Here is a 12,568-nt window from a genome sequence, read left to right as displayed (position 1 = left end):
CCATGGGCATAAAATAACTGTCATAGCAGCCTATGGACCAAATGAGGACGCACCAGTATTACACAAAGATGAGTTTTAGGACCAATTAAATGATATAACGACAGATCTAAGAGATCAGCGTGAATATATCCTACTTGGAGATCTAAACGAGTTGGCAGCAAAGGGGACAGCGAAATTACGGCGAAGAAACCCTCAACAACAATGGACGCTTGAAGTATGCCAACAACATGAATTAAAGTTTCTATCAGCATAAAAACATCCACAGATATACTTGGCACCAAAAAGATACAAGAGGACTCAGGTCAGAAAGTAACAGACACTATAGTCTATCCGGCGAACCTACGGAGTAATAAAAGCGAAAATTAGGAGGGGTTGACCCGCCCCGTCCATTAGTATTGGTCTATATCCGGTCCGTTTTACAATATAATATCTTCTTCTCTCTCTAATATAAGGACTTCTCGGGTCTCATGTCTTGATTCACTTTTACGTATCTGTTTTACAGTGTAATGCGGGTCGACCAAAGTTGCCGCCCATCGAATTTTCTTACTCCGTAGGTTCGCCGGATAGACTATAGAGGCTATAGGGGGATACAGTGTGACTCTGACCATTATCTTCTAGCATCAAAATTCCACATCACATTTAACACGACCGCTGCTACCATACTAAATCCAGAATGTACTAATCAGCATGGTTGACAAGAAATATAACATTAATGGATTACACGAACCTAGTATTAGGGGACTTTACCAGAACCGGTTAGACCAGAAGTTGGATAACGACTATTTGACACTCGAAACTGAAGAGTTCTACTCACATACATATAATGGAATCCGTAAAATCGGCTGGAAATGAAGTTTTGGGTATGGACAGTACCTCTCCCTTTAAAAAACATAATAACTTAACCTGGAATGAAGAACTACAATATCAAAGAACAACAAAGCGAACAGCATATCAGAAATGGCTACATGGCTAAGAACAAAAAAGACACCTGGGAAAGAAAATGTATTGAAGTGAACTAGGAGGAACAAGATCATCGGAAGCCTGTAAATTAATCATAAACCTAAAATTCATCCATGGAATGGCATGGATGGATGGAACTATAGGTCTGGATATATCTGTTACCAGTACAATGAGCCGTCTCTATGGGAGTTCTCAGAAACTAAAGGAAGAGTACAGTCCTCTGGAAATTGAAGAACAAGCTGGTTTTCGAGCCGGTCGCTCTTGTCTGGACCACATATTCAGTCCAACTAAATGAAAAGTCAGTCGCCATGAACAGAGAGACGTATCTTCTGTTTGTCTACTATGGTACTAGCATAACTATTGCAAGTAGTAGAAAGGTCCCGAATTAATGTCACGTTAATAGCTGCGGTCAGATCACTATACGACCATTCTTCATCTAAGATCAAATTGAAAAACAAAATCTATATTGTCTCTCTCCCACACTATTTAAAATCTATCTGAACGAAGCTTTGAGGCGATGGAGAAGATCATGTAGTGGGATGGGCATACAAAAAATAAGAGAAGACAGAACCTTATACACCCTGCACTTTGCAGATGATCAGGTTGTTGTATATGACAAGAAAGCTATTAAAAGAGTACGAAGAATGGGGGCTGTTGGTAAATCGTTCCAAAACCAAATATCTATGTATTGGAGACGACAGAGATGATCTTCACCCACAAGAAAACGAAATGATAAGCTGCTGTACTGAATATACATACCTGGGGACAAAAATTGATAACGGAGGTCGTACAGAGAAAGAAATAGAGGACCGAATTATGAAAGGGAAAAAGGTGATAGGCTGTCTGAACTCGATCCTTGTATGTATCTCTCGAGAAAAGAAGCACCTCTTATACCATTCAATATTCAAAAGTATAGTGCTGTACGGATGTGAAACCTGGCAATTAACAACAAATTTTGTAGAAATGGACTTTTGGCATAGATCAGCAGGAAGGTCGAGATTGGAAAAAATAACGAATGACAAAAGAAGGTAGAGACAACTATAGTAGAAGAGATCCAACGTAGACAACTAATATGGTATGGACATGTAGAGAGGATGGAAGATACTAGAATACCTGAGCAGATCCTCAAATGGCTCAAATGGATGTCGACAGAAAAGAGGAAGACCCAGGGCGACATGGACCGGCGGAATAGAGAAAGCTATGTCGGAACGAAACTTGTAAACAGGGTGCGTATTCTTGAAATGAGGGAAGGGAATTATCAAGAGAAAGACCTGTAGTGTGTTCTCTTACATTCTATCAACACTTCTCTTGAGAATTCCGTTCCCTGCTTTCAAGAATAGGCCCCCAGGGAACTGGGAAGACAGAAGAGGCTGGAGGCTAGGAACTGGAAGGCGCAGGACGCTATGAAACCGGCTATATACATAGAAAAGCGTAATTTGTAAAGAACCAAGCACTCATACAACTGTCAACTTAAATCACACTGGCCTACTTTACTCCAAGACAGTAACGAGGTGTTAAATGCACACCCAGTATAAAGCTTATTACAGTATTAAGTCTATTTTTTCAAATTTTTCTCACGGCTCCATGTCTATTTAGATTTTAGTTTATGATCACGTTTTCTTAATAACCGGATCGTTGCGAAGCGGATTTATAACTTATTGGGAAACAGAATGGGTTATTGTTCTAGTTTGTGAAGTTCTCACGAAAACATTTTTTTCGATATCGGCATGCTCTTAAAGTAGGTCTATTTAACAATAGACATTTTTGGCTTAAGTGGTCTACAAGGAGAAAACAGACTGTCATAAAGAATGCAGTTGTGTCAGTAGATAATTGTTACCCAATAACCCACCACCCAATTTTTCATAATAATTTACATTTTTTTGGGTGAAAACCTATATTTTTTCTATACAGCGTTTTTCAATGAAAAGTAGCCACCCTGAATATCTTCCAAAATAGTTTCTCTGTTAAAAAATGCTAAGACACGTCAACAGAGATTGCAAGGGGGACATCTTTTTACGTAGGATTTGAATTTCTGCCATCAGCCCCTTTGCCGCCATAACCACCCCCACTAAGTTTTCAAATGGCACCATACCCTGTGTGGCACATCGTTGGAAAGGGTATTTCATAAGGAATTAATTGCACTATTTTATTTGTAACTGGTTGGCGGTTATCATTTAATTAATGGCTCAAAATAACCTCCGTTACTTCCATACAATAATACAAGCGACTTTGGAAGAGTTCGCGAACATTTGTGAGAACTTGCGGTGTCAGTTGTCGGCATTCATGTATTATTCTCTGCCTAAGGTCTGCAATATTGGCCGGCTGTGTTGCGTAGACTTTAGATTTTAAATGCCCCCATAGAAAAAAGTCCAACGGAGCGAGGTCGGGTGATCTCGCAGGCCATTCCATGGGACCACGTCTACCAATCCATCTTCCAGGAAATCGATTGTTCAGATATTCTCGAACGGGAAGTGAATAGTGTGGAGGTGCACCGTCTTGTTGGAAAATTAGTTGATTTTCAAATAAATTTTCATAATTTTCTAGTAGCTCTGTTATGGTCGGATCAACAATGGTGTCAAGAAGCTCAAGATAAGTAGCGCGATTCAAATTACCGTCAATAAAAAACGGACCAACAATGTGGTCTCCTAAAATACCTGCCCAAACATTAAGTTTTTCTGGATATTGGGTATGGGTTTCCCTAAACCAATGTGGATTCTTGTCTGACCAATACCTACAGTTATGCCTGTTCACTTCTCCATTCAAAAAAAAACATACACTCATCATTGAAGCAAATATTGTACAACAAGTTCACGTTGTTTGTCAGATTAGTAGACATAATTTCACAAAATTGTAGTCTTCTATCATAGTCATCTTCGTTTAATTCCTGAACCAATTTTACCTTGTATGGATGAAAATGTGTTTTTTTTAAATTCTCCATACACTGCTTGTCGAAACACCCGATGCATGGGAAATTTGATTTAAAGACTGATTATCCATTGCAACGTGTCCCAAAACAGCAACTTCAATTGCTTCATTAATAATTTGTCTTTCAGGTTGATGTTTTTTGTTTGTCACTGAACCAGTTTCCATGAATTTTTGCATCAACTTTAAGACATACTGATGACCAATTAATTTATCTGGATGGAACGTACAATTTCTATTCTTTCGGCAGTCGTGTAAACCATATTGACAATGTTCCTTCAAAACGAACTTACAAGTTGACCGACTGAGGCAAAAACATGGAAGGGAAAACAGGTATTCGGTAGTGTTATCAGCAGTTTGACCAAAATAACAAAAAAACGTTTTTATTTTTTTTGGTCTCAATTCAAAGCAAATGTACAAATAAAATAGTGCAATGAATTCCTTATGAAATACCCTTTCCAACGATGTGCCACACAGGGTATGGTGCCATTTGAAAACTTAGTGGGGGTGGCTATGGCGGCAAAGGGGCTGATGGCAGAAATTCAAATCCTACGTAAAAAGATGTCCCCCTTGCAATCTTTGTTGACGTGTCTTAGCATTTTTTTAACAGAGAAATTATTTTGGAAGATATTCAGGGTGGCTTCTTTTCATTGAAAAACCCTGTACATTAATCCACTTTTTAAGTAATTTTCTAATTGCAGGAACTCTTCATCAGTAGACTTCAACGAGAAAAATGCGATCAGCTAAAGGCCATAAGTTCCAAACTGCTCCTATTCGAGTCGAGACTGATACGTAAACAAAAAGACATTGCTGTGATGTTGAATGTTAGAGAAAATTTAATATTTAAACAACAACGGTGAGTTCTGATATCAACCGACAATAATTGAGTGCTAATCAATAATCGGTTATTTTTACAGACTGATAGAAACCCTCACCAATAGACTAATCGATAATGGCCTGGAAGTACCACAAAACGAGATAGCAGATTTGGACTACAGTTTTCCAGATTTGGAGTCTTTGAATGACTCGGACAGTGCTGTGGTGATGGAAGATACGGACTACGACAGTTCTTATCATGTTCCCAAATTTAGAACGTTAATTTCTGATGGAATTACAGTGATGCGGTCGATATCGGATGCGATGGATCCTAATTTGAAGTATACCAGCAGAAGAAGTAATGGATTTTTGAGAAGGCCTGAAATTCTCGAAACCGTCTACAGGTAAATAATACATACAGGATGGTCCAGATTTAAATGTCAATAATTTATCATTCGAGTGGGGTTTCATGATAAGAGATACTCCTTCTTAGTGATCAGTTTCGGGCATTCCAGCTGTCATTTCTCCGTTTGTTTACATTGATTTTGGTTAGCACTCGACTGATGACAACTTCAGTCAGCGTGCAGAAAAGTATCACTTTCCGCACTTGTTAGGAAAGTAACTATTTCCGGAAAAATTCTGCCTAAGAAAAATACAATCCTTCAAATTTCAGTTTAAAAAAACGATTTTTTGTCACACCGTTGGAGCAATTTTGATCAAATTTAGAACAAGTTCTTATGAAACAATACTCATTATCCAGTGGCGTAGATACAGGAAGATGAGTTTCATTTTACCGCATTATTTTCTGTGAAAAATTACAGTTTTTTTCAAATTTTCTTATTTAATTTGAAAACTGAAATTATCTCTTACTTAAAACTTTGTTTAGGAGATAATTGAGTTATTACGTTCAAAATTACTTCGAAACTGAACTACATTTGTGGTAAAAATTTCAGACCTCTATGCTGAAATCTTCCTTAGATATTGAGCAAAAACTGCAAAAAACGGGAGCCAATTTTGACGCCCTCTAGCGGTATGTTGCTCAAATTTGGGACACCCTGTATACTGATGGATTATCTAAGAATAAACAAGACAGAAATATCTACAAGATTCATATTTGTTGATTTTTTGATAAAATGAAAATTAAAGAGTTATTTACTGTTAAAACTGAGATATTTGCTGTAAAGTTTAAATTTGACAGTTTTCATTTTGAAAGCCCATAACTCTGTTATTTTGACAGTTGCACGGTGGTTCAATATACCAATTTGTAGCCCTTGAAATTCTCTTTTGACCCTGTATAGCGTTTTTACCTAAAATGTCAAAAAACTGAGTTATTTACTATTAAAACTAAGTTATTTGCTGTAAAGTTTGAATTTGACAGTTTTCATTTAGAAAGCTCATAAGTCTGTTATTTTGACAGTTAAAGGGTGGTTCAATATACCAATTTGTAGCCCTTCAAATTATTCTCTTTTGACCACCCTGTAGAGCGTTTTTACCTAAAACGTCGAATAACTGAGTTATTTTCTGTTATTTGCTATAAAGTTTAAGTTTGACAGTTTTCACGTTGATAGTCCATAACTCCGTTATTTTGACAGTTACAGGGTGGTTCAACATACCAATTTGTAGCCCTTGAAATTAATTCTCTTTTGACCGTGTATAGTGTTTTTACCTAAAACGTCGAATAACTGAGTTATTTACTGTTAAAACTGAGTTATTTGCTGTAAAGTTTAAATTTAACAGTTTTCATTTTGAATGCCCATAATTCTGTTATTTAGACAGTTACAGGGTGGTTCAATATACCAATTTGTAGCCCTTGAAATTCTCTTTTGACCGTGTATAGTGTTTTTACCTAAAACGTCAAAAAACTGAGTTATTTGCTGTAAAGTTTAAATTTGACAGTTTTCATTTTTAAAGCCCATAATTCTGTTATTTAGACAGTTACAGGGTGGTTCAATATACCAATTTGTAGCCCTTGAAATTCGCTTTTGACCACCCTGTAAGGCGTTTTTACTTAAAATGTCGAATAACTGAGTTACTTTCCATTAAAACAGGATTGTTTGCTGTAAAGTTTTGAATTTGACAGTTTTCATTTAGAAAGCCCATAAGTCTGTTATTTTGACAGTTACAGGGTGGTTCAATATACCAATTTGTAGCCCTTCAAATTATTCTCTTTTGACCACCCTGTAGAGCGTTTTTACCTAAAACGTCGAATAACTAAGTTATTTACTGTTAAAACTGAGATATTTGCTGTAAAGTTTAAATTTGACAGTTTTCATTTTGAAAGCCCATAACTCTGTTATTTTGACAGTTACAAGGTGGTTCAACATACCAATTTGTAGCCCTTGAAATTTTCTTTTGACCGTGTATAGTGTTTTTACTTAAAATGTCAAATAACTGAATTATTTACTGTTAAAACTGAGTTGTTTGCTGTAAAGTTTGAATTTGACAGTTTTCATTTTGAAAGCCCATAACTCTGTTATTTTGAAAGTTACAGGGTGGTTTGATATACCAATTTGTAGCCCTTGAGATTCTCTTTTGACCACCCTGCATAGTGTTATCACCTAAAACGTCGAATAACTGAGTTACTTTCCGTTAAAACAGAATTGCTTGCTGTAAAGTTTGAATTTGACAGTTTTCACTTTGAAAGCCTATAATTCTGTTATTTTGACAGTTACAGGGTAGTTCAACATATCAATTTGTAGCCCTTGAAACTCTCTTTTGAGCGTGTATAGCGTTTTTACCTAAAACCTCAAAAAACTGAATTCTTTACTGTTAAACTGAGTTATTTGCTGTAAAGTTTAAATTTGACAGTTTTAATTTTGAAAGCCCATAATTCTGTTATTTTGACAGTTACAGGGTGGTTCAATATACCAATTTGTAGCCCTTGAAATTCTCTTTTGACCACTCTGTAAGGAGTTTTTACTTAAAATGTCGAATAACTGAGTTACTTTCCGTTAAAACAGAGTTGTTTGCTGTAAAGTTTGAATTTGACAGTTTTCATTTTGAAAGCCCATAATTCTGTTATTTAGACAGTTACAGGGTGGTTCAATATACCAATTTGTAGCCCTTGAAATTCGCTTTTGACCACCCTGTAAGGCGTTTTTACTTAAAATGTCGAATAACTGAGTTACTTTCCATTAAAACAGGATTGTTTGCTGTAAAGTTTTGAATTTGACAGATTTAATTTTGAAAGCCCATAACTCTGTTATTTTGACAGTTACGGGGTGGTTCAATATACCAATTTGTAGCTCTTGAAATTGACTTTTGACCACCCTGTATAGCATAGTAGAAATGTAAACAATCACTCACTCAAATGTAAACAACATAAAACTGGATTTGTATCAAAGTGTCTTTAAGTAATTCCTTAACTTGAAACTTAAGTAGGTGATTAATGAAAACTTTTCGATTATAGTGTGGAAGAAGATGCTGACAATGACAATCAAAAAGACGAAAAGAGTGACCTGAGCAAAAGAAGAGAATCGTTCGCGATGAGGGGCAAGTCAAACTGTAACGTAGACTCCCATGAAGAATCAACCAACCTAAAGAAAAAATCCTGTGATGACACTAACTGTACAGATGCTCTAAGTGTGGAGGTTATTCAAAGGTATGGAACAAATCCAATCTCAAAACGTAAAATTTAACTTTGTATTCTCAAAATTTGTAGGCCAAATGAAGATTTCAATCCAGGAAACGTTGGCGAGCAATATAATGCAGAACAAAAACCGAATAATACTAATCAAGTCAAGACTTACAATCGGGTTATGTCAAATCACAGATCGGTGACCAAACCTAAAGATGTGAAATACAAAAGGATCAACAAAGCTAAATCGAAAAGCTTGGAAGAATTGAGGGGGAGACTTAAAAACTGGGTGGAACAAGGCAGCAAATTACCGGGGATTGCATTGGAGCATAGTCAGAGTTATGCTTAATAATTTTTAGCTAAATTGACGTGATTTTTATTAGGAATTAGAGGCAGAATTGAGATTATTTTAAATTTTGCTTAATTATAACGGCAGTATTAGATTGCTATGCGCAGTTTCTGGTTATGTATGTTACACTTGTACATTAACACTATTTAAATGAAGAAAGTCACCCACTTTTTTGATTATAAGTTGCATTTTTCATTAGTGCGAGGCTGTTTGTAGTATTTGTCAACCAAAACATAAACACTATAACAAAATACACAAACTTTTTTAAAGACAAATTCTTGTATCTTCCACATATTCCTAGTTGCACTTTACCCACCCATTTGTAATAAAATCCTACTTACACTGCATTTTTCTAACAGTCCTAAAGACGTTTTAAGGCGAGCAGGGCTTAAGGCTCTTTTCGCCGTTTCCCCTCAAACCCTCCCCGTAAGGTGGGGAGGGCACCCCTGACCTATGCCACCCAGATGTCCCGTCTCCCTGACGAAGGTAAGGATCCGTCCCCACTCCAAGGAAGACAGTTCCCTGCAGGAGAGTGTGGATGCCCCAAGAAAGCGCTTCCTGATAGAAGACCAGCGATGGCACACTCCTAATAGGTGATATGATGTTTCCTCCGCCGTTCCACATTGTGAACAAACATATCTATCACCAATTCCTAGTAGATGCAAATGTCTGTTTAGGCCACAGTGGCCTGTCAGAAACGCAACCAGTGTTTTTAAGGCCCAGCGACTCCTTGACATCAACCATTTGGCTTTTGCCTTGGTATCGCTTGGGATTCTAAAATTCCTTGGCTTGTCTGCACCCTTCCGCCTGTTTCCACGTCTCTGTGGTATCTTCAAGCGCCCAGGCACTTAGTGCGCTTGCTACCTGTCTGTTGTTTAATCCTATGTGAGGTTTGGCAGTTATTGGACTCTCCGAAGAATCCTAGCCGAGCCAATGCATCGGCCCGCTCGTTTTCCGCAAACCCCATATGTGCCGGAATCCACACTAGGTTTACCTGCTTCTGCTCTGCCACTTTGTTCAGGGCATCCCAGCATTCCTGAATCAGTCTGTTGCCCATCCTGGCACTACAAAGTGCTTTTAGGACACGGAGGTCGACTCCGGACGTGACTGTCGGAGTAGATCTCAAGCACTCCCTCTCGTCCTTCTGTAACTTCCTTGCTTGTGGCGACCTCGAGGATTTCAAACAATTCCGCCTGAAAGATGGTCGTCCACCCCACCCCAGCAAAAAATATGCCCTCTTGTTGGTGTCTTGTTGGTACACTCCCGCCCCGGACCATCCCGTATTGGGAGACTTTGAGCCGTCGGTGTACCAGCTTTGCACCTCTTCTCGAGAAGTCACTGACCTACTATCCCAACTTCCCTGGTTGGGATTTCTATCTTAAACTTCCTTTCGAACCTAAGTCTTATCAGTTGCGACCACCTTTGCCCCCAAAGGCCTTCTTCTCCGAAGGCCTTCTTCACCGCCGGCCACCAGACCAAGCAACCATAACAGATCCTCGGCCTTACAACGGCCGTGTATAACCACCTCACCACGTGTGGTTTTAGGCCCCAATTTTTTTCCAGAGCCCGGCGCAAATGGCACATAGTGACAGTTGCCTTTTGTATGGCTTCGTCTACGTGAGTTTACTGTCTAAGGTTACGCCCAAGTGTAAGAGGTGTAAGAAGTTTTCCGCGCAAGACAGGCGGCCTATAATTTTTAATTTGCCTTCTCTTTGTGAAGAGCATGATCTCCGTTTTGCTAGGATTAACTGATAATCCGGCATCGGTGCACCATCTCTCTATTATCTTACAAGCCATCTGCATTCTCTCGCAGACAACGCCCAGGAATTTCCTTTTGACGAGAAGTAGAAGCCCTCTCGGTCTAACCGCCTCAGGAGTTCGTCCATAACCAGACACCACAGGCGGGGGGAAAGGAAATGCCCTGTGGACAGCCTCCCCGTACCTCGATCTCCAGCCGTTCTCCCCTCAGGTAGAACAATTTTGTCCATAATCATGTTGAATATACGAGTCGTAAATGGGCTGAGTCACCTTGTCTTATTCCTGTGCGTATTTGCATTTCTTCCGACAGTGGTTATTGATCTCGTATATTAGTTTTATTAATATCTGGTTCACTTCCTTTCCTCGCATTATTTCAATGATGTCCGCCCGGTCGAAAGCTTTAGTCATGTCAACAAAGCACATATACGCTGGTTTGTTGAACTCTAGAGATTTTTCTGTTATTTGCTTCACAATGAAGATAGCATCAATGGAAGACCTGTTTTTTCGAAAACTTTGCTGTTCTTCGCGAATTTGTATAGTTTTGTTTACTTCCTCTAACAAAGTCCTAGTGAAAGCTTTGAGGATGCTGTTGAGAAGCGTTGTTCCACGATAATTGTCCGGGAAAAGTTAAACTTTTCTGCTTCTCAAGGTCAACACTGATTATGTTGTGGACGGATGTCCTATACGACTTCTTACTAAACAGATTGAAGATTGCCATATCTACTATATACAGGGTGGAAACTTTCAAGCTGACCCATCATTGGGATCTTGGAAATGGCAACAGTTACAGGATTTGTTAAATGGAGCAAAAGTTCATATACACGGACAGCAGAAGTGTCCTCCCAGGTATTGTGCCTGCTCCTGATCCTGGAAACGATCACATCAATCATCTTGTCTCTGGGGAGACTGCATGTGGAGGGATTTGACATTGGCCTGGCATGGATTCTCGGCCACAGCGGGATTGAGGGAAACGGTATGGCGGATTACCTGGCAAATAAAGGGAGATTTATTGCAGACAAATTCGACTTTCAACTTGGATGTGGATGTGGAGACACATCTCAACTATAAAAGGGACCTTGTACGCTGAATTGGTGGAGAAACACTTGAGGACACCATGGTTCGTGGGAGGAAAGCACCTGAAACGTAGAGAGATTACTACCCTAAACCGATTGTGTAGTGGACACTGTCTCTCTCCAGTATACCTCCACAAGATTGGTGTTCAACCGGATCCACTGTGTACTTATCCTCACAACACTCCGGAGCAAAATCACCTTTACTCAGCTTTGCAACCTTTGCTGCCCACAGGGGCACCTTTTGGGGTGTCATCTATTCTGCTCTTCTCCCTTCTTACCGCCTCTAATACAGTAAGTTTTCTTAATTCTGCTCAACTTGAGCTGCATGTTTGACTTTTGTGCCTGTCCTCTTACTGGCTTATAATATAGTAATGATAATATGTTGTATTTACTCAGACTACTCAGACTCATCCCCAGTGATGAATCCTTGCCATATTTACAGCCACCATTCAGCCGAATAGTCCTGGCAGCTGAAGGTCGTTAAACCAAAATAGCTAAGCGTCAAATTCGTTAAAGATTCTGATGATCGTTTTGAATTTTTTGGTCCTTCCAACCAGCAAAATCCACCCTTTTCTTAGGAAGAATGGGAAATGGTTCAATTAAACGAAAGAGAAGATGTTATGGTGGTCAGATATGTTGACAGAAGACGTTCACATCTCTAAACACGAGAAATATTCAATAATACCTTCCCCCATCTGGAGCTGGGGGGTATGTTCGGGAAGTCAAACCAGCCACTCGGTTGTAGATTGATACTTTTATGATAATTTGTGGTGTGATTTCAGGATCTACATCTTCCAGGCCTCATATTATTCTAGCCATTCTATGGTCACAAAGTAGTTCTGGTTAGATTTCTTCTCAGGTAGCTTATTATCTTCAAAGAGACGGTGAATAGGTAGTACTTCTATCAATCAAACACTTTCCACCTGAGTATGTAATATACTATTCCTGACCCGTGTGCAAAGTAGTTTTCCCGCACTTAACCCGTCTGTTTAACTGCTTTCACGTGCGGAAAAACTACTTTGCGCACGTGTTAGGAAATCTACTTTTTATAAAGATGACACCAAATTCGACAAGTAAAACAAAAATACTGTAGGCTAAGTAACTGTCAACATT

General features: G+C 38.9%; 1 protein-coding gene across 3 annotated transcripts in view; it reads left to right on the top strand.

Annotated features, from left to right (window-relative positions):
- Window positions 1-8,899, top strand: part of LOC145729825 (uncharacterized) — a 133,219-nt gene extending 124,320 nt beyond the window's left edge. For all 3 annotated transcript variants that reach the window (XM_081980750.1, XM_081980749.1, XM_081980748.1), the window contains exons 3-6: window positions 4,584-4,738; window positions 4,800-5,102; window positions 8,108-8,299; window positions 8,360-8,899. In XM_081980750.1, the coding sequence (XP_081836876.1) occupies window positions 4,584-4,738; window positions 4,800-5,102; window positions 8,108-8,299; window positions 8,360-8,624 (915 nt within the window). In that variant the 3' untranslated portion in view covers window positions 8,625-8,899. The remainder of the gene's footprint in view (window positions 1-4,583; window positions 4,739-4,799; window positions 5,103-8,107; window positions 8,300-8,359) is intronic.
- Window positions 8,900-12,568: the final 3,669 nt, after the last annotated feature.

This window comes from Ips typographus, linkage group LG5 (genome assembly GCF_016097725.1).
Source record: "Ips typographus isolate SLU linkage group LG5, UJ_Ityp_2.0, whole genome shotgun sequence".
Lineage (NCBI taxonomy): Eukaryota > Metazoa > Arthropoda > Insecta > Coleoptera > Curculionidae > Ips > Ips typographus.
Note: the sequence above shows the minus strand (reverse complement) of the source record. Positions and strands in the feature narration are given on the sequence as shown.